This window comes from Trachymyrmex septentrionalis, unplaced genomic scaffold (genome assembly GCF_001594115.1).
Source record: "Trachymyrmex septentrionalis isolate Tsep2-gDNA-1 unplaced genomic scaffold, Tsep1.0 scaffold6, whole genome shotgun sequence".
Taxonomy (NCBI): Eukaryota; Metazoa; Arthropoda; class Insecta; order Hymenoptera; family Formicidae; genus Trachymyrmex; species Trachymyrmex septentrionalis.
This window is the reverse complement of record NW_017305778.1, coordinates 282,290-302,618: the sequence shown is the minus strand read 5'-3', so window position 1 is coordinate 302,618 and position 20,329 is coordinate 282,290. Positions and strand designations below refer to the sequence as shown.

Genomic DNA, 20,329 nt, shown 5'->3' with positions numbered 1-20,329 from the left:
AATTTTTTTTTAATATTACTACCTAATAAACAACTTAAGAAACATTACGTAATTCGTTGAAAAATTATTACATAAATATTTTTATAAACTCTTAAAGTTATAAAAATATTCGTGTAATAATTAAGTTCATAAATATTTTTATAAGCTTGATTTTAATTGTAAATTTACTTTTCCAAATTGTTTTATTATTATAAAAAAGAATAATTATAAGTAGTAACTTTATTTACTGTGTGAATATATTTAATAGTGAGCTACACATAATTACCTACTATAATCGTCATAATTTTACATGAATTTTTTTACAGTGTTGTTTTTACAGTGCTAGAATATCTTTTTACAGCATTGCTCATGCTGAGTTTTCTACATTATAATTATTTTGATTTAACAAAATTATTTTCAGGTTTGTATCTAAATTTTTAGATACTACAGCAATCATTCTTTTGACTACTATAATCACAAAATCTATATATAATAATTGTACAAGAAAAATGTTATTTATCCGAGCGTTGCGATTTTAGCAAATACGTAAATAGTTACAACTTGTTCACGTTGTAATCTGGGAGCAGGTTTTTTCCTCGTATCCCACAAATAGCACGAACTCGTTTGATTTCTGAGAAGTTCGCGCGAGATCACGATTTAATTAACGTCAGAAAGGAAAACTCGCGGATTAACGAATCAAACGTTCAAACGTTTGTTGAAAATGTTGATCGCGACACCCGGTATACCCGAGTTGCTTCGTAGCGGGGCACGGCGGATCAAAGAAACAATTTAAAGACGGTCGCTCGGTACTATGTATGTGTACATACTGTATATACATCATCACCAAAAACAATTTCGCCTTATTAAGTGCCCGGGGATTGTAAAGCTGACGAGTTAACGAGCCACCAGCTCGTTCCTCATACATGCTACATACCGGGTATTACGCACGCAACGACGATGCATTATTACTTTCAGTTTGCGATGTAGAAGGGTTAAAAAAAAAAGGAAAAACTTATGTTCCCGCATGTACTTTACGCGCGTCGATGGCTTTTATAATGTCGACGAAAGCAGCGGCGCGCGGATTAGCCCGCGACAAAAATTTTCGCGTCGACGGCAAATTAAGAAGAACGCGACGCAAAGGTCTTTCGCAGCTTGCGTTCAGCGTTAAAGTTTGCTGACTCCAAGAATATTACGTTGTACACATGCTACGATGCTGGCAAAAGAGTGAATCAAAGAGCCGGATTTTGCGGTAAATTTCTCCGCGGCGGTATATTTCACGGCGTAGTACGTTCGACGCTGCAAGAAAAAGAGCAAAAGAGGCGGTTTTCAAAAGTTAACATTAATATTCCGTTATTATTAATTTGGCCATGTTTTGTCATATAAAAAATAAAAACCTCGAATTTAACATTTTTTATATATTTATGTACGCTATCAAATATAAATCTTTTTTAATTAAAATGCACAATGTCGAAAATATATAATATAGCATATTGAAAAACATTTTTGATTAAAAATAAATAAATCAGTAGATTCTGATTATATCAATCAGAATCCCGGTCATCATAACTGGACATCTGATTATCTCGCCTAAAATTATAACAGATTTAACTATAAAATATTCTGATTCGTCCATTTTTCACTAGAACTCCAATTAACGCAACCTACAGACTCTTTTTCCAATGCAGCGAAAAAATAATGTTAGCAATGTTAGATACAATTATGCAGAAAGAGCAGCTTTGCTAAAGTAGGTTTTTAAAATTTTAATTAAATACACAGATCTAAAAATAATTTTGTTGGTCCATCAAAATAATGATATAGAGTACTCAAATTAGTTGCCAGAATGTTAGAACTTTTTATAGCATTGCTCGTCACGCTAAATGTCCTACATAATTATTTTAATATCCCACAAAATATTTTCAGATTTGTATGTAGCTAAATTTTTAGGTCTTCAGCAAAACGATTTTTTTCATGTGTTGGACGTTTATAACGATTGATGAATTAATAACGGTGTATCCAATACCAAAAGAAATCTTTTGACTGCAACCGTTTTCTGTATAAATGTAGTAAAGAAATTAGCGAATATTCACTCGCCATTTGACGTTAAAAATATCTCGTGCTCAGTCTTGCAAAAATAATATATTATGCACACACAAATACCGTATGTGTTGTCACCGAGAGTTCGTAATCAGAAAGCCACGGAGCGCTAAGTTCGCGGTGAGAATACGAGTGAAGTCTTCCAGGGACCTACTTTCCAAGTTTCCTCCCGTTGGCCGTTTGCGGATCTGCTTTGCGACGCAAATCAGATCGATTTGCAGACCTAGACGGCAATTAGCACCGCGTGCGTGCCGTGAATCCCGCTTTAGTTGCAGTGTCATGAAACGTGCTGCTGGTATCATGCTAAGTGCACGCGCGGTTCCTTCGCGCGTTTGCGGATTCTTTTAAGACGCGTGCGCATAAAAGGTAAGGAAAAGAAAGACCGACGCGCTTCGGCGATGAAGAACGATCGCAGAGAATCAGCCGTGAACGAATAAGTATGAAGTCTCGAAGATACACAGAAAATTTGTGTTTATTTTAACACATTTTACGTGTCCCAAAAGATCCACTCAAATTTTTGTGTTAATTTAATATAAGATAAATATATTAAGAAGTAACGCAAATATTACGTAAAAAAGGGGAGATTTCCGAAAACCAATTATCTCTGATTTCGAAAGTTTGTAAAAAAGTTTCTCATTTCAGATTAAAATAAAAGTTTTAAGCGATTTTTGATGACAAAAAGAGTTAATTTTTTTTTAATAAAATAATGAAACAAACAATATATTAGTTTATATATATTAATGGGTTTAACTTTGCACGCAAAATACAGTTCCATCAAAATCTACATGTCTAGTTTTCTGATAATGGAAACTTCTAAAAGAGAGGGGAAGGAAAACGGAACCCACTGCGTCTACTCATACATTTCACGACACGAAGTAAAGTTTCACATGGATTTATAACTTTCTATGTAAAATTTGAATTATAAAGTTAAACATATTACATTTAAATTGTCAACTTTATTTGTTAATAACTTTTTAATGAATAACGGTGTGACAACATTCAAGCGCTGACTTTAATCCATGCAAAGCAAAGATCCGCACACCCCCGCTCCCTAAATAATAATAACACTGTTCCTTTGCTATTTTATATTTAAAAAATGACTTTTTTGTAAGAATCTCTAAAAATCCCTTTAAAGATTTCTATTTTAACGCGAAATGAAGTTTTTTACAAAATTTCATCGAAATCGGAAATAATCTATTTTTGGAATTTTATCCACAATGTTTAATAATATTTCAAATTAATATATTTTATTCATTTATCTTAAAATAAATATTTCAAGATACAAAAATTGTTTTATGTATATTTAAAAATTTAAAAATATTGAATGTATATTTTAAATTTTGAAATATAAAAATTGTTCTATATGTTATTAGTTTAGTTATTCATAAATTGTATTATTTTGATGTTAATAGAAACGTTGAATATTAATTTAACGCAAAATATTCAATCAAAATAATACGAATACAATCACATTATGTAAACCGATTCCTTTCCACCGTTATTATATAGGACATCATTTTCCAAATTTTTTTTTATATGTATCTAATATTTTTTAAGAGTATTTCTTTAAAATTTTTCTTAGATCTTTTTAAGTTGTATATTTAATGGCAACATCGTCGAATATAATGAATAATAGTACTATGTATTTTGCCGCTCTTAGACGACTTTTCAGAAATAAATTTTTTTTAGTCACAAAATATTTATAGAAACGTTAAAATTTTGATGTATTATTTATAAAAAGATAATGTCACTATAATGTATAAAATTCAAATAAAATATAAAATTGTGTGCGCGCGCGCGCGCGCGCGTGTGTGTGTGTGTGTGTGTGTGTGTGTATTACAATCGTGCAAAATTCGCTATTCTATAAATAGAAACTAATCCAGTGTCCTAAGTAATCAGATTTTCGTATTAGACAAATTCAAATCAGTGAGAGACGCAGATACAATAGCATGTGGAGATATATTGCAGCACACATCAATTATCAAAATATAGTGTATACTATATTTAAAAGTGTCATCAAAAAATTAAAAGGAAAAAGTCAGGAACTGATGGTGATTAAAATTTAAAACATAAAAATTTTAACAAAGATCGATTTTAACAAATACAAAATGTCTTTTATTGTGTAGATTCTGTAAATCTTAACGATAATGTCGTTATCGTTATAATGATGTTACAGTTTTTTAATCACATATTATACTTGCGCAACGATAATATAATGATAACAATATTATCATTAAGAATTACAGACTCCAATTCTAGTCGAGAAATTATTCAAAGCGCGATATGTCATACGTTTCGTGAGATTACGCAAGAATCGACGATGTGTTGGAGAATACTAGTGATTAATTATTAAACGAGCGAGAGAGTGAAGTTGCCGCCCGGCAACACGGGATAACCGACGGATTACATAAGACCAGTTAGCGTTAATCGAAAACGTCGTACGTAGATTGGATGGAATGAACGGGAATGACTTATTGTTAGAAAAATAACTTTCCTTACGATGTCGCGAGGCTTCTTGACGTGCACAGCAACATCATTTTGGTTTTATCGATCGAAACTCACGCATTCCGAAATCGAAAATGACCATTATATTGTTACTCCAATATAAAATCTACTTTCCCATTTTCTTTCATACACGGAAAAAATTAATTATCTAAAATTTTTAGCTAGACACAAATCTGAAAATAATTTTGTAGTTATGTAATAAAAAAAACTCAAGGCAACATTGTTCTAATGAACAATACCGTAGAAAATTTTGATATTCTATATAATAATATAGTAACTAGCTTGACCGTCTTACACAATTATTTTAATAGTTGAATAAAATTATTTTCAGATTTGTGTCTAACAAAATTTTTAAATACTTTAACGAAATCATTCCTTCTATATACTATCCCGTTTTCATTTCCTATCTCTTCTTTCTAGAATTTCAAATTAATCAAATTAATCTTTCAGCTCTTATGCAAAAATTGATATAATTCTGTAAGGCTTTTGTTTAACTAATTTTATAATTCTTACTTCGCGCATCTCTACACAGAAAAAAACGATTTTGCTAAAAGATCTAAACTTTTGCTAGATACAGCAAATAATTTTGTTGAACTGTCAAAAAATAATTATAAAAACTAAAAAATGATGTGCGATGCTACAAAAAATTTTGATATTCTAACAATCAGTTTGATTTCCAACAAAATTATTTTGATGGTCTAACAAAATTATTATTGGATCTGTGTTTAACAAAAGTTGAGATCTCTTTCCACAAAATCGTTCTTTCAGTATTTTCTTCAGTGTATTTTTAACTTTTGAATGAGGGAGGGATTGGATATTTTCGCTCGATGAAATATCATATCTTAGATAACTGGTTCCTCGCATTTGAGAAACACTGCGTTGTACTGTCCACGCAATCAACTCGCATACTACACACCACACGTACCTCGGAGTTGCTGGTGGCGACGCTGGACAGACCTGGGGACATGGTGCCAGTGGTGGTAGGGTCCGGGCTTGCCGAGACCACCGTCGGGTTACCAGGGTGATGCGGCAGCAGCGCGGGGGCGTGCGGATACGAGGCGAGATGAGGATGCTGCGGCTTCGGGTGATGCAGCTGCGGGCCGGGCGGTGCACTTTGCACCACCATTGGGACGGGTGGCGGCCCGGCGTCGACCGGTGTCCTGCCGCCGCCCTCGCTACCGGCGCTGCCGCTGACGACCGCATTGCCGGCACTGCTGCCGCCGCCGCCGTCCTCATCGCCACGAAACGACTCGTGTAGGTATTGGCGCACCTGGTTCTTCTGCTTTTGCACGACGTGATAGCGAGTCGGATTCTCTAACAGCGTGCGCACCTGAAGAAAATCGGCACGTCGTGGTGCGTTAGCTCTTTATTTGCGGACGAGTCGCGTAGACAGTGATAATTCAGAGTGATAATCAGAGAATCAGAAATTAAGCCCTCGTGCACAAATCTATACTGTTAATGTGCTTTGCTTATTATTAATGCTTTTTTTATTAACTATCTTTAGATTTTCTGATTTAACAAATGTGTTATTATACTGTATGGTCGCTAATGTGATAGAAAAAATTTTAAATAAATAAATAAATAGTGGAGGCGCGTTATTATTTTTTTTTACAGATGATATCAATTTTTTAATAATAATTAATAATTTCTAAATAAATGTTTCTAGTGCGAAATTAAATGTAAGGAAAATTAAACTGACATTAGTGTTCGATCCGCGATGTGTCTTTTCTTAACCTATTATATATTAATCTAATATTCTTATATGTATTATTTTAAATTATTCAGAGATATTATGAGATCTAATATGTAATTAGAAATTTATATAATATTACGAAATACGATCACTTAAGATCACTTTTTAATATTATAGCGTTTCAAAAAGTAAAAAAACTTATAAATAATCATTAAGGATTTATGAAAACGCGTTTATCATATCATCCCCTTACGTGAAAAGTAATAAAACAACTTAAAAAAACGTGATTTTTTTTAGGTACTACCATAAATAAATTAAGTAAATATTACCTTACTTCATCAAAAGTGAATTAATTTAATTTAATAAAAATTTGTCAAAATCATTACAACTCAAAAAAGTAGTTTTTTTAATGGTACGAAAATGACAAAAATAACATTTGATCTGTCAAGAATATATTTTTTACATTTGATGAATCAATAATTTTCTATTAAATTTAAAAATAGTGTTTCCCTTTTCTAGAGAAAAACTTAATTTTTATGGTTGTATTACTTTTAAAATAAGAGTGCGATATCTGTATATAAGAAAAAGATTAAATTTAGAAATTATTCTCAATTCTTTATAAGATGTTTCGGCTTTAAACATCTACATCTCATGTGAAAATTCTATGACGAGACCATTATCGCAGCTATAATATGTTCAACCTTTCACGAATGCAGCAACCACATTGCGTGGAGCTAATTGCAAGGTAAACCATCTACGACTCTCGTGCCTTCTCCCTTTCGTATATCCTCTCACCCATCTACCATTATTTTAGGGGGGGGGGACAGTTCTAACAGTATAGATATGGTGTACCGAATAGATCTATTAACGACGCTACAGAATTCGGCTCGCCTTGCGATACGGCAAACTACGGAACCTCGGAACTATAAGGTATCGTTATCTTAGCCACGCCCGCCCTTCTGCATGTATATCTATATGCATGGAGCTTTAAGCGACGGAAACGCAAACAATGGTAACCGAATGCTTGACCCAACGCTACTTGGATAACAAGACTCTATCTGGGAAAACCCCCCATCGTGGTGGACTTGGGATACTTCGGTACTTACGCCAAGTTCTATTATAGCTTCTACGGACGCCCCAGTTTTGACACAAAACATCAAATACAAGGCAAATCAAAGAAAGAAGCTAAGATGTATGTCGACAAAAGATTGGGACTTTCAATTGTCATACTTTATCAAACTGTACGTATTATATTATATATGTATATCGCGCTACTGCAAGAAAAAGTGACACAAGAAAAAATATATATAAAAAATTTAATAAACAAACAGATTACAATGAGCAATTAGGAAATGGCGTTGTATTTTATAAAGTAAAATTGCGCGATACACAATTTTGCTTTAAAAAAGCTTTATTCTTCAGCAAAACAACATAAAAAATTATTACGTAAATTGAGGTTCATCTCACAATCAGGCAGTAACTGTAATAATTACTGTAATAATTTTTTATGTTGTTTTGCTGCAAAAGACTAAAAGATTAACCGAAACATGTACTAATTGTTTTCTTATTATTGAAATAAAGCTTGTTTAAAGCAAATTTGCGTACCGTCTACAACGCCAGTTCCCAATTGGCCGTTGTTATTTGTTTGTTTATTGAATTCGTTATCTCGGGAATTTCGTTAATATCGTTATCCTTTCAAGTGGAAAATATAAAATTGTTCATGAGAAGAAAAAGAAAATTACACATTTTTATTATTTACTACGACATAATTAAATATTTAACAAAAACCTAATTACAAATTGTTTATTTTAAGTTCTCTAGAAGTAATGTAGATATTAATTTTTTTATTTTGGCAAAAATAGATTTATAAGTTTAGTCGTATATTTGGATATTTATAGATCTTCCTCTATATACATTTATTATTATACTTCTTCTATATATTGTACATTTAATACTACACAGAGATTAATATTGTTTATTTATTTTTACTTATTTCAAAAAAAATCATATTGAAAAACAATATAAATTTTTTCATAAGAAAATGATATTCCTCAAACTCTGTTGCGTTAAATTCGAAAAAATCATTGAGATTGATTTGAGATTTAAGATGAGACTTTGTGAACAGAGCATAAATATAAAAAAGTGCATGTAAAGCTCTTTTTGAATCCATCGATTTTTTGTTGAGACTAAAAAACTATATTCAATGCAAATTTCAAAAATTCGTTATTACTTTTAAAAACTATCCCTATTTTGATTTGTCATTTTTTCTAGTGTTACTTTTTCTTGGAGAAGTATTTAAAATTAACTTCTATCCTTTTTTCTGATTGAAGGCCGATGTATTTAGAATACAATCTGGATATAATACGAAATTCGAACAATTTTAATTCTCTCTTCTTTTCTTGAGAAAAAGATTATTTAATTTTTAATACATACGCGTATACATATATATATATATATATATATATATATATATATGTACATATATATATGTATATTCTAAATTATTAACTAATGTAAAATAGATATATAATACAATAATATAGTATACACGATAACGTACTGATGTATATCGCGTAGTAATTACTTGCGCAAAGGGAATGAGTAATCACGCCATTCATAATATCCCGTAATATAATAACGCTAGGAATTTATAATTTAATATAACAACATGATATTGCGCAACGCAAAATAATTTTATCGTGTTGCATGATTCGAGCTTTGTGCGAGCAATTTAGCATCGATCGTGCAGATCGGATGATATACGAAGGCGACACATACTTGTAATACTTGCGGTGGAACATCCACACCAATAGTGGGCAACGGCGTAGGTGGCACTGGTCTGGGCGGTGCGGCAGCTGGTCTTTGCTGCTGCAAGCTCTGCCGGAATTCCGCCTGTCGCCTCTCTTGCTCCTGCAGCTGCTCCCGCATCAGCTGCAGCTTCAATTGCGTGCGCGACGTCGGCGTCGCTGTTTTGAACGTCGGCGGACTGAAAAAAGCCAATATTTCCTTCACGTAAGACTTTATCGAAGACTTCTTACTCCGACGTACTTTTATCATTTATATCCACGCTAACTTGCGCACGAAAGCAATCATTTTAGTATCTTTGAAGAGACAACGATCGTCATTTGTTTTGCATTTATGTTAAAATCAGATGATTGAGCAATATACTTTTTTGTGTTGAATTTTTAACATATATCCGTATTAATTGAACATAATGTGACTGTATTATCTAAATATTTTGCGCTTAAGTGATATTTAACATTTCTTAGTGTTAAAATAATATTATTTATGTAAGTAAACAAATGACAAAAATAATAAAGTAAGTGACCAAATAAAAAAAGATAATGTATTTTGAAACGTAAAGTCTGAAATAAATGAATAAAATTATAGGTTAATTTAACCTTTTATAATACATAATTTTTCAGCTTTTTTCTACCGTGTTTCTCAAAATTTTCGCTAAAAATATAAAAAATGAGATATAATTTATACAAATAGTTGTTTGTTATTCAAAGAGTGAGGTTTCTGAGGCATAATAACAAAATTCGCATAAAAATATAAAAATCTTTACTGTTTAAAATTCGATGTATCCAAATACCAATGCAATTGACAGAAAGATTTGTTAATTTAACTAAAAAAAACATGGTTTCACAATTTATTTACAAATTGCGTCTGTGTTACATTTTTTGTACATTGCTCATTTTTTTACATGATATTTGTGTTACCTTCTAGTATATTTATCTTGTGTTAAATTAAGACAAAAAATTTGAGTGGACCGTTTAAGACTGAATTGTTTTGAATTTAACGCAAATTTTCAAACTGTGTAATGTAATTCAATTAATTCTCGTTTAATAATACAGTTAAATTACGTAAACAATTAAGATTTTTAGACGTATCTGTATAAAAATATCGCAAAGATTGCTGAATTACGAATAATAAGCATATAAGATATCTGAGCCGAATAAGATCCAACACTAAATAAGTCACATTTTTAAATTTATTATTTAAAAATGCACTTTACGCCTAGAGCATATATTTATAAGATGTGACATTAGAAATAGATGAAAAGAAGTTAAGAAATTAGAATAGGCAGCAACATGTTTGTTTAATGCAACAGAAATTTAATAATACAAATTGGTATTATTCTTTAAATTATAATATTGTAACATAATCATATAATCGTACAATAAAAAATATCTAACGTAAATAAACTTCACAGTAAAATGAACATTATCCCGTTATTGATTTAAGTCTTCTATCGAAGCAAGTTAACGAATCATCTAGAATGAGACTCAATCATACGACTCTGCGCGTTTGTATCGATAAACGCGAGAATATTCAGCATTGTCAGCTGAGCGAACGCATCGAGTCCCAAGTCCGAGGCGAGACCAATTAATCTCGTAGCGCAAACACGATTGAATCGAACTATCTCCGCACTTCTCTCTGAAGAAACCCAGTAAAGCCAATCGGCACAATTCGCGGCGACCAACTAGACAAGTCATTAATGAAGAGACGCGTCAGGCAGATAATAGTCATCGCTTGTAATTACGTCGCATCATCGTTTGAAATGTCAATCGTTAGAAAAAAATAATGCTAAAAATCTGACGAATCTTATACGGTAAAAAATATTATGTATTTGTGTTGAAAACAGTCCACTCGCGTTTTTGTTGACCTCGTTTGTGTTAAATTTCGTTAACATATTCGAGTGTTAATTCGATATAAGTGATCATGTTATTTAAAAGTTTTTTGTGTTCAATTAATATTCAATGTTTCTTAGTGTCAAAATAACACAATTTATAACATAAAAATAATATGTTTTAAAACGTAAATTCTAAAAATAAATGAATGAAATACGTATTAATTTAACACGTCATAAATATTAATTATACTTTAAAAAAAATCAAGAAAATTTAAATAAGGCTAATGAGAGTAATCGCACAGTTAATGAGCGCAAAAATTAATAATGTATTTAAATATATTATCTCAAAGAATTGTTCAAATGTTTCGACTTACTTTGGAATCTTCCTCAATGAATATCATAATAATAGTCAATTATTCACGATCTGCTACTGGTCAGTTACTTATGGATACTACGTTTCCAAAATGAAAAAAGATCTTTATGATTAGTGACTAAGCTGAAGGAACCTACTTTAACATTCAAATTTTTTATTGTGTTCCTGACTTCTTCACAGCTAAATGAAATAAAAAAATATACCAATTACATATATTTTCTTGAAATAAATCTATGACGTTATTTTGCGCCTTGGTTTTTTTTTTATAAAACGATTTTATTATGGAATTAATTGTCTCGAAAACTCGGAAGGATGACCACTTTCAAGTAACGTATTAATAATAAATCTCAAATTTTTTTTTTTGAAATCTAAAAATAAGAGAATAAAAAACATCTTTTGATCATTCCTATAACAGTGCCCCTCTTTTGGGACAATGGATGTGTTGACAAAAAGTGCTGAAAAACCTGCCCAAAAACGTCGACTTATGAAACCAATCGAATTCCAGCTTACTATTATTATTTAATATAGTGATGTCAAAAAAATTGATTTAATCCCTTCCAAATTCAATCGTAAATTGAATTCTCGGGTGAAAGGACTCAAAAATTTGTTTCACAGTATCAATCATGTCCATTGGAACAGCCATGACAATGTCTTCTAAACAGAGACAAGGATATGAGTATTTTTCGTGTCGCTTCGATCTCTAAATCCTGAAGTACTAAGTCCGCCACAATGGGAAAAAGAGGAAAATTCATTGAAGTACTGAATTTTTATTGATAAAAACAATTATCAAATGTAAAGTAAGTGTTTAAAACTAATTGTACAGCCTTAATAAATTCAGTCTTAAAATGCAATTTTCAAAATAGAGCCATTTTTTTGAAATACTCTCAATGGCCAAATCTGTAGATACACTAATAAAAAGAGACTTTACATCTAATGAAATTCAAACAAAATTAAATTCTATATATACATTCTGTAAGTTTTTAACTAGCTGAAAACTATTCTCTACGTTATTAAAAGATTTGAGAACATTATTAGCTGTAATATTATGCGGACTATTGTTCGAAGAAATAATTAGTCCAAATGGATAATTAGGTTTAAGCACTTTTGATAACCCATATACTCTTGATAAGTTGCCATTGCTGCAGGAAATTCTCTTATATATCAAATCATCAAAAAAACCTAGTTTTTTCCATCTCAGGAACAATTCCCTTAGACTTTTTACCAGTAGAGTGTGGATAATTGACTATTATGGTATTCACTGACCAAGATATTCATATTATGTTAAATGAACACAAAAATTTAAGTAGACCATTTGGGACATGTGAAATGTATTACATTCTACACAAATTTTCCAACAGTGTATAAATAACAAGTTCCAACAATAACATGTATATTTTAAACACACTAAATAAGATAAGCAAAATAAAGTAATTATTAATACAAGCTCTTCATTAACATAATGAATGCTTATTAACCCTTAACTGACATCGTAAAGAAATAATTAATCTTACATCTTGGAAACATTTTTATTATACTTTTCAATGTTTAGACTCTTATTTATTTATTTTTCATTGATCCTTATTTAAAACATATTAGTAGACGTTTTGACAGACGTTAAAAAATTGGATACGGTTTTAGGGAACTCATAATGATAGTTAAGAGTTAAGGTAACAATTATATAAAACAGATTAATATATTAAAGAAATTAAAATAAAAAATAAATCCAATCTGTATTCAATAAGAACATTTTGCTGCCTGTCATGTGTCTGCGAAAAGATACTTCGTGAAGTTGATTCATTCGGACAACGAGACAAAAACATTCTTTATTAATGTTCCCGATCGCTCTACCAAATGGTGTCAGAGAATTAATGGCGCCATGATTCGGACGTAAAGTCGAGTGATAGTATTACTGAATTTTGGCAACGTTACTACGATTCGACGATATTCCACAAAAAAAATGCCCAGAATTTCTCGAATTCGCGAATAGCAAAACGCACACATACACACGCGCGCACACACACACACACACACAATAAAATATCATGTAAAGCGCATAATTTATTGCGAATCGGAAGTCAATAAAATAAAAAGAATTTTCATTGAACTTGAACAAATTCCTAGGAAAAAGGTAGAATTTCGCGAGCACATAAAACGAATCGTTGCTGTCGCATATTTCGCCTTTATTTCCATTGATATTGGGGCGAATCAATTTTTTTCGCTTACGCACTATTAAAAACAAATATGTCACAGAGACGCATGCCAGGCGTCCATTTTATTACTACAGCTAAAAGACATTCCCAATTCGGGAACAAAGCCAAAATCTAGTTGTAAGAAAGCCAAAATAGAGAGAGATTGTGCAATGCGGATCGAACATTATAGTTCTTGCCATTTAAAGTGATCTCTCTTTCTCATTGTATCGCATTTATCATATCATAGATACAGCAAATATATCCAATATAATGTAAAAAAACGGAAATAAGGATAAAAATAAAAAACAAAATAGAGTAATCAAGATAGATAATCAATAATAATATAAATAACAATTATAAAGATCATTAATTTTGTAATTAGTTATTAATTTATTTATAAAATATCTTATCTATTGTAATTATAATTATTCAGATATCTTAATATTTTTTATTTATACTGTATTGAGGCTGATATTAATGCGTTTTAAATAAAAAAAAAAGAAAAACTTTTATTTATTATTAAAATACTCTGTTGGAGAAAGTACATTAAACATTCAATATCTAAATGACGACTACGAAATTTCATAGAGCTTCGATCCAATTAAAGAATTCAATGGCACCTCTTGGTTAAAGCTAAAAATTATGTAAAGAAATTTTACGCTAAATTTTAGAAGAGCAGTCCAATAGATTTTTTACATTGCCATTGGATAAGAATAGATAGAATAAATACTACATTGATAATAGAACTTTAGAAATAAATACTTAAGACAGGTAAATGATCAAACTTTGAATACGAGATTCAATCTTGCAATCAATAGAGAAACAGAGGCCTCGTTTACAAAGGAGGAAAAGACATTGAATATTCGACCAAGTCTTAAACTCAAAAGCCGTTGTCTTTGTGCGATTACGAAATTAAAAATTCTTCCGTTTCCAGTCACGGTACGAGAGAGCTGCCGTAATAAAGCTGTTACAACTTTTATAATAGTAGTACCGGCTGACTCGTGAAAGGCGATTTAATCAGAACACCGACTTTCCCGGAGACCATTAAAATGTCTTACGAATTTTTCTATCGCCTAAGAGACGAACTTGCTTTTTTCTCTCGTAATATTATTATTGTTTTTAAAAGCTCTGATTCTTTTTATCAACATGTTTATGGAATTTTCGTTAAAATTTATTAAAATTATAATTTAAGATTTTTTGCTCAATATTATATTACACGATGCAAATATTACGGACAAGATGTATATCTTTATTTATCATCACACTTTTATAGTTTTATTAGATTTATAGTAAAATGTCAAAGAAATTTTATAATACAAATTTTTATGTTATATTAATATATTATACTAATTAAATTTCTTATTATATTCCTTTATTATATTTATTATATTTATTGTAGTATCGAAATTCTTATTACATAAATATCCGATAAGATGCCAATATAATTAATGAATTTAAAGAAATAATCGCGATGAGAGTCACGATAGAATGTAAGAATCGGGTATTACCAATGTTGGCTGAGTTCACAGAAAACTCGCGACCGATTAAGAAACGGAACGAAAATACTCTGATAGAAGATTGGAAAAGTTTCTGATGAAAAATTTTCTGTGGATAAGGTCGAAGTTGAAATGGAATTGGATACTTCCCTTCCTTTCGGATAATCGTTGTATTGATATTTTGTGGGATGGTCCAGTGTGCTCGCGATCACGATAGTGCATATGCTTTTGATCGCAACTATTCATATTGTTTTAATTCTTGCTGTATTGAATTTCACTTGCTCGTTATACCATTAATTAGAGAATTTAATATCATACCTGAACGAATCTTACCATTAAAAATCAATATAGCTAAATTACTCTTGTTAAAACCTAATAAAACGCATTCTTAGTAGGAATTTAATTATTTTCGAATGTCGCGAAGAACCTTCGTCGTAATTGCAGAAAGACAGATTATAATTTGTTCTTATTGAAATTTTATTATTACATAAGCGACAAAATTCAATAGACTAAAAGAAAATAATGTTTTATATATATATATATTCTCAATAATTAATATTTTTTACTTAATTATTAAATAAAAAGTTATTTTTTCTTTTCGTCTGTTGAATTTCGTCAATTGCATAGTATTAAATTTCAATGAATAATTTTTGAATTGAATAAAACATGCATCAATTAAACGAAATGTCTTGTTATTTATTTAGTAATTTAATTAGTAATAAGAATTGTTATTACACTCCACTATAGAAATTGTTAACCCTTTCATGCTTGACTTTTTCCTAGAAATAATTAGCACCTAATTGACGTTTTACTAAAAGTTTTTAGAGTTTAGCTGATTATGAATTTATAATTAAAATTTCAAAATTCAAAATAGCGGATACAATATGACAGACCAAAATGTTAAATTGTCTTAATTTGAATAAAATTCGTATTCCAAGAGCTTTTGGAATCACTAATCCAACAAAATTTAGAATTTTTATCCGTTTTTTATTTCGGAATTTTTACTGCAGATTATCGTCAACAGCAATCTTAAAACCTATATATATAAATCAACTACATGTGAATACATCAAAATTCTCATTATCGCACAGAAACAATGCAAACGCATCGATTCTAAATGCATTCGCGGCAAGCTTGACTTTTTTTATAAACAGTCGGTGTATTAAAGGTGGTCACGATTAACTCATATATTTCTCGTCGCGATATTGGATATTGGATGGTCGAAAATAATTTTCGACCGTCGTTGGATACCATTAATTCTCCAAGGTCACGTACGACTCTCCTCGCGCAATACCCGCACGAGTTTCTCTTTCCCGTACCAACAATATCGCACTTTTTGCCGGTGGAACCTTTATACATGTTCCGCTTAGAGGAGCGAAGAGGAGAACGACCGTAATACTGAATTTAGTACTTATATAAAGAGCGACGGAGAATCGCTTATGGCAGCTTCATGCAAATGCGCGCGAAACCCTCTCCGATCTTCCTTCTTACTCACTGTCTCTCTATATGCGGTACGCAAAGAGGAATTCCTGCAAGAGAATTCTGGAGACGAATATAGTATATGTGATGTCCCTTCTCCTCCCATTATATAATACGTAAAGTCAAAAAATTATTTAAAAATATTTAATTGAATTAAAGATATGCCAAGATAACATTTTAAAATTAATAATTTTATTATTAATTATAAATACTTTGTTATAAAATCTAAAATAAAAATCCCTAACATAGCGAGAATTATAAAAAAAATACATTCATAAAAAAACAAAAATTTGTTAGTATCAGTAAACAATAATATAATAAGATATAAATTTTTTTATCATATTTGATATTTCATAATTTTTTAATGTCTTAATTTTTTAAATCCCTTTGTACATTACGTAAGAAACCCGGCACTGGGGATTCCTGGCGAGCAAGAATCATCGAACAGATATAACTGAATGTAAAAGATAGAGGACCAGAGGTATTAATGTCATTAGTCCCGAAGAAAATCGGTGGTTCGCCGTCGTCTAAGTTTTACCTTTATTCCCGCGGAATGAATTAAGTGAGAAAATATAGCCGCTCGCTCTACCAGCAGGCAGCCGATATAAATCGCAATAATATGGAAAGCAGCTTCTTTGTCGGATTAATGTATACTCTCAACTAAGACGGCTTCGGTCGAACGGGGCCGTACGTGCGCGGAATTTCATCGTCGAAGCGGAGATTATCATCGTGAATGGGCTCTCGATCGTGAAATTCGAACAGTCATTTACTTCGATATTAGATATTCTCTAGCGTATCCAAATTAACCTTGTACGGAATGTGCACAAGTGAATTTATAGCAAAATCAAAGTTAAAGGAATAAGTTAATAATGTTAAGTACACGTGAAATTCTACGAATGAAATTTTTTGCAATGATATACATAGAGAGAAAAAATAGTTTACAATTACTATAATTTAACTATAATTTATAGTCATTTTCGATACCAGCTATACATTTTTTAGAATACAACTATATAAGTATTATTATTACACTAAAAAAATTATTAAATTCTTATTAAAAAATTTACTAAATATATTTTTTTCAACAGTACAATAAATAAATATTTATTCAATAAAGAATTATAGTTAGATTAAATTATTGGTTCTTGTACCAAATAAATGTATCTCTTTTATATTTAAATATATAGTCAGTATATTTAGTCACTATATTCAAACAAATATTTATTAAAATTTAGTACATCTTTCATTATTAATATCATATTAGCAACAATAATTATAAAACTGAACCTCCTTAACTATAATTATTTTATAATATAATTATAATCATCTCTCTTTTCAATGTCATAATTTTACGAGACTGAATCATTCTGTAATAATCGAATACATAACTTTTCTAACACATCGAAATATCAATTTTCGAAATTAATAAATTTGGTTGTGTCTAAAGAAGCTATGAATAAATTTGACAAGTTTAAAAGAAATTTTGAAGCAATATGACTTTTGGCCCGCGGTGCTTTAGAGATGAAATGAGTGACTAAGATAAGATAAAAATTCTTGCTAAATACATTCGTCATCGTATTTATTAAATGCCACGCCATCTTCGCATTCATTGAGTCTCAAGTTCTCTCGGTGTAGAATTTAATAATAAACATTCGGCGAATCCGTCTGCGAAACAAACTGGCTAGAAATAAATTCTTCCCCTGCCCCTGCGTTCCCCAACGTCGCTAATACCTGCTGCGAAAGTTTGCGGGGTTTATGAAAAGCTCGAGAGTGTCGACTGATAATAACAATGATAATCGTAATAAGCAAGCAGCGGAAAACGATTTACCTCAGCCAGGGAGACGACGGAAACTCGTCGGGAAAACTTCGTCTAGACTCTACTTTATAAAAACGACACGAAAGAATGGAAAGAACGTGATAGAGAGATAGATAGATACATAGAGAGAGAGAGAGAGAGAGAGAGAGAGAGAGAGAGTAAATGAGGCAAAAAAAAAGATGACGAGACGGAAATACGATCTTAAAATATGAGTATCTCTTTGAAATATTACAACGACCAATATCCCGTCGGCAGACAAAGACCCAATTTGCAATTTGTATCGATACGTCATTTATGTAAGCCATCTTTCTTCACAATCTTATCTCTTATAGTCTTATATTACATACGCTCTTCTTTTTCGACAAATATTGTGAGTCATTATATTGTTTGTGCTGCAAATAACAACGTAAAAGCTTGAAAATACGATACAAAAATAAGGGAGGAACAACGTTACAAACGCTATAAAAAACAATCCATACGCAGTGGTAGATATGGCGTTTATCAAAACAATTTTACAGGTTTTAAACGTTCCAAAAAAAATAAAAAGATCAATATTGTGCTTTATATTGTAATCGTTTTCATAATTTTATGTGTGAAAATATTTTTCAGTCGTTTTTGGAAATATCATGTATGTTGCAAAATGAAATAGATCCTTGAAGGATAGCGTAAAGAATACAGGTTGAAGATAGAAGGTAAAGATATATCCTATAATTAACACTGTTGAAAAGTCTTCCGTGCCAACTAGAATTATACAATGCAGTCGATTAATCCGTGGTAACGAAGCTTTCTAACAAAGTGCACTTAGGTCGCTGCGCCTTTGCTAAATGACCACTACTCCCTCCTACTTCTCAGTTATAGTATTACAAATTTCCCACCGTTAATCTTAACCTGGCAAACAAAACGATTGCGTGGAACATTATGTCATCTCACTTGCGTGTCACATTAATTTGTGCAAGGGGACTTTAATTGCCAGTGTGAACAAAAGAGTAATTATTAATGTAATATTTTTTCGTTATGGCACAGATGAAAGAAAAAAATCTATTCTCGCGCCTCGCCAGAAAATATCCATTTTATGCGAATTAATGAACAATTATTTACAAAATTTCAATGATAAATAAATTAGATAGATAAATTGTGATAAAAAGATAAATGATGATAATAATAATATAACACTAACAACAATAATAATATTATAATAACCTATCTATTATGATAGATAAATTTATAAATTAAATAGGTCAGTTGAGAACAGTATGTTATAAACTGTAACAATTTTATTTCCGAGAGGGTAATCACTAGCTGAAATACAATATTCCACAGATTACACATAATTTCATATGATTTCATCCGATTACAAATAATTTTCTTCACTACAAATGATAGTGAAGTCATTTGGCAAAATAAACGCGATTTTATCTAATATTACACAATGATTTCTCGTGATTGCATATGTAACTCCTGATTTTTAAATATTATTCTTTCTCTTACGTTTAATGGTACTTATGCCTCTGATAATCTACGTAAGGTTTTTATTTCAACGTGTGTCTCCAATTTTTGATGACACAAATTTAAGAGTGTACGAATACTTTCTCTACGTGAGATAATATTAATTCAAAGCTTCGCAAAATTAATGTCTTAAATGATAGATATTGCAGTATACTAGATTCGCAATGTAGAAGGCACGCATATGTTTCACCTCGAGCTATGTTACGCTATTCCCGAAATCTCATAGAAATCTACGCAACCGAAATCGATCGCAAACGATCGCTTACAGCCTTGGCCCGTAAGCTTAGAATTCTCTTGCGAGATTACGCCTTCGCAAGCTTCTCTATGCGGAGAGTAAACGCGGAGTTTGCTGGTCGGAAAATTACGCAAGTTGACCATGTAGAATCTCGACCGTAATCTTCGGCGCGTACGTGCACATACACATACAGTAGCTGTGAATCGTGCTGGACGATCGGGCGATACGGATTCGGGTTATGCAAATGCAGGAACCAGCGAAACGAGATAAAGAGATAGATAGACAGAGAGAGAGAGAGAGAGAGAGAGAGAGAGAGAGAGAGAGAGAG

At 31.2% G+C, this 20,329-nt stretch overlaps 1 protein-coding gene and 1 long non-coding RNA gene across 3 annotated transcripts in view; one reads left to right on the top strand and one right to left on the bottom strand.

Annotated features, from left to right (window-relative positions):
- Positions 1-20,329, bottom strand: part of LOC108752336 (microphthalmia-associated transcription factor) — a 98,058-nt gene that overhangs the window by 58,741 nt on the left and 18,988 nt on the right. For both annotated transcript variants that reach the window (XM_018493122.1, XM_018493121.1), the window contains exons 2-3: positions 9,050-9,257; positions 5,504-5,908 (exon numbers count right to left, since the gene is read on the bottom strand). In XM_018493122.1, coding sequence (XP_018348624.1) covers positions 5,504-5,908; positions 9,050-9,257 — 613 coding nt within the window. The remainder of the gene's footprint in view (positions 1-5,503; positions 5,909-9,049; positions 9,258-20,329) is intronic.
- Positions 9,983-12,610, top strand: LOC108752338. The gene is made up of 3 exons (XR_001939556.1): positions 9,983-9,999; positions 10,159-10,160; positions 12,548-12,610. It is a non-coding gene; the product is annotated as an uncharacterized LOC108752338 (long non-coding RNA).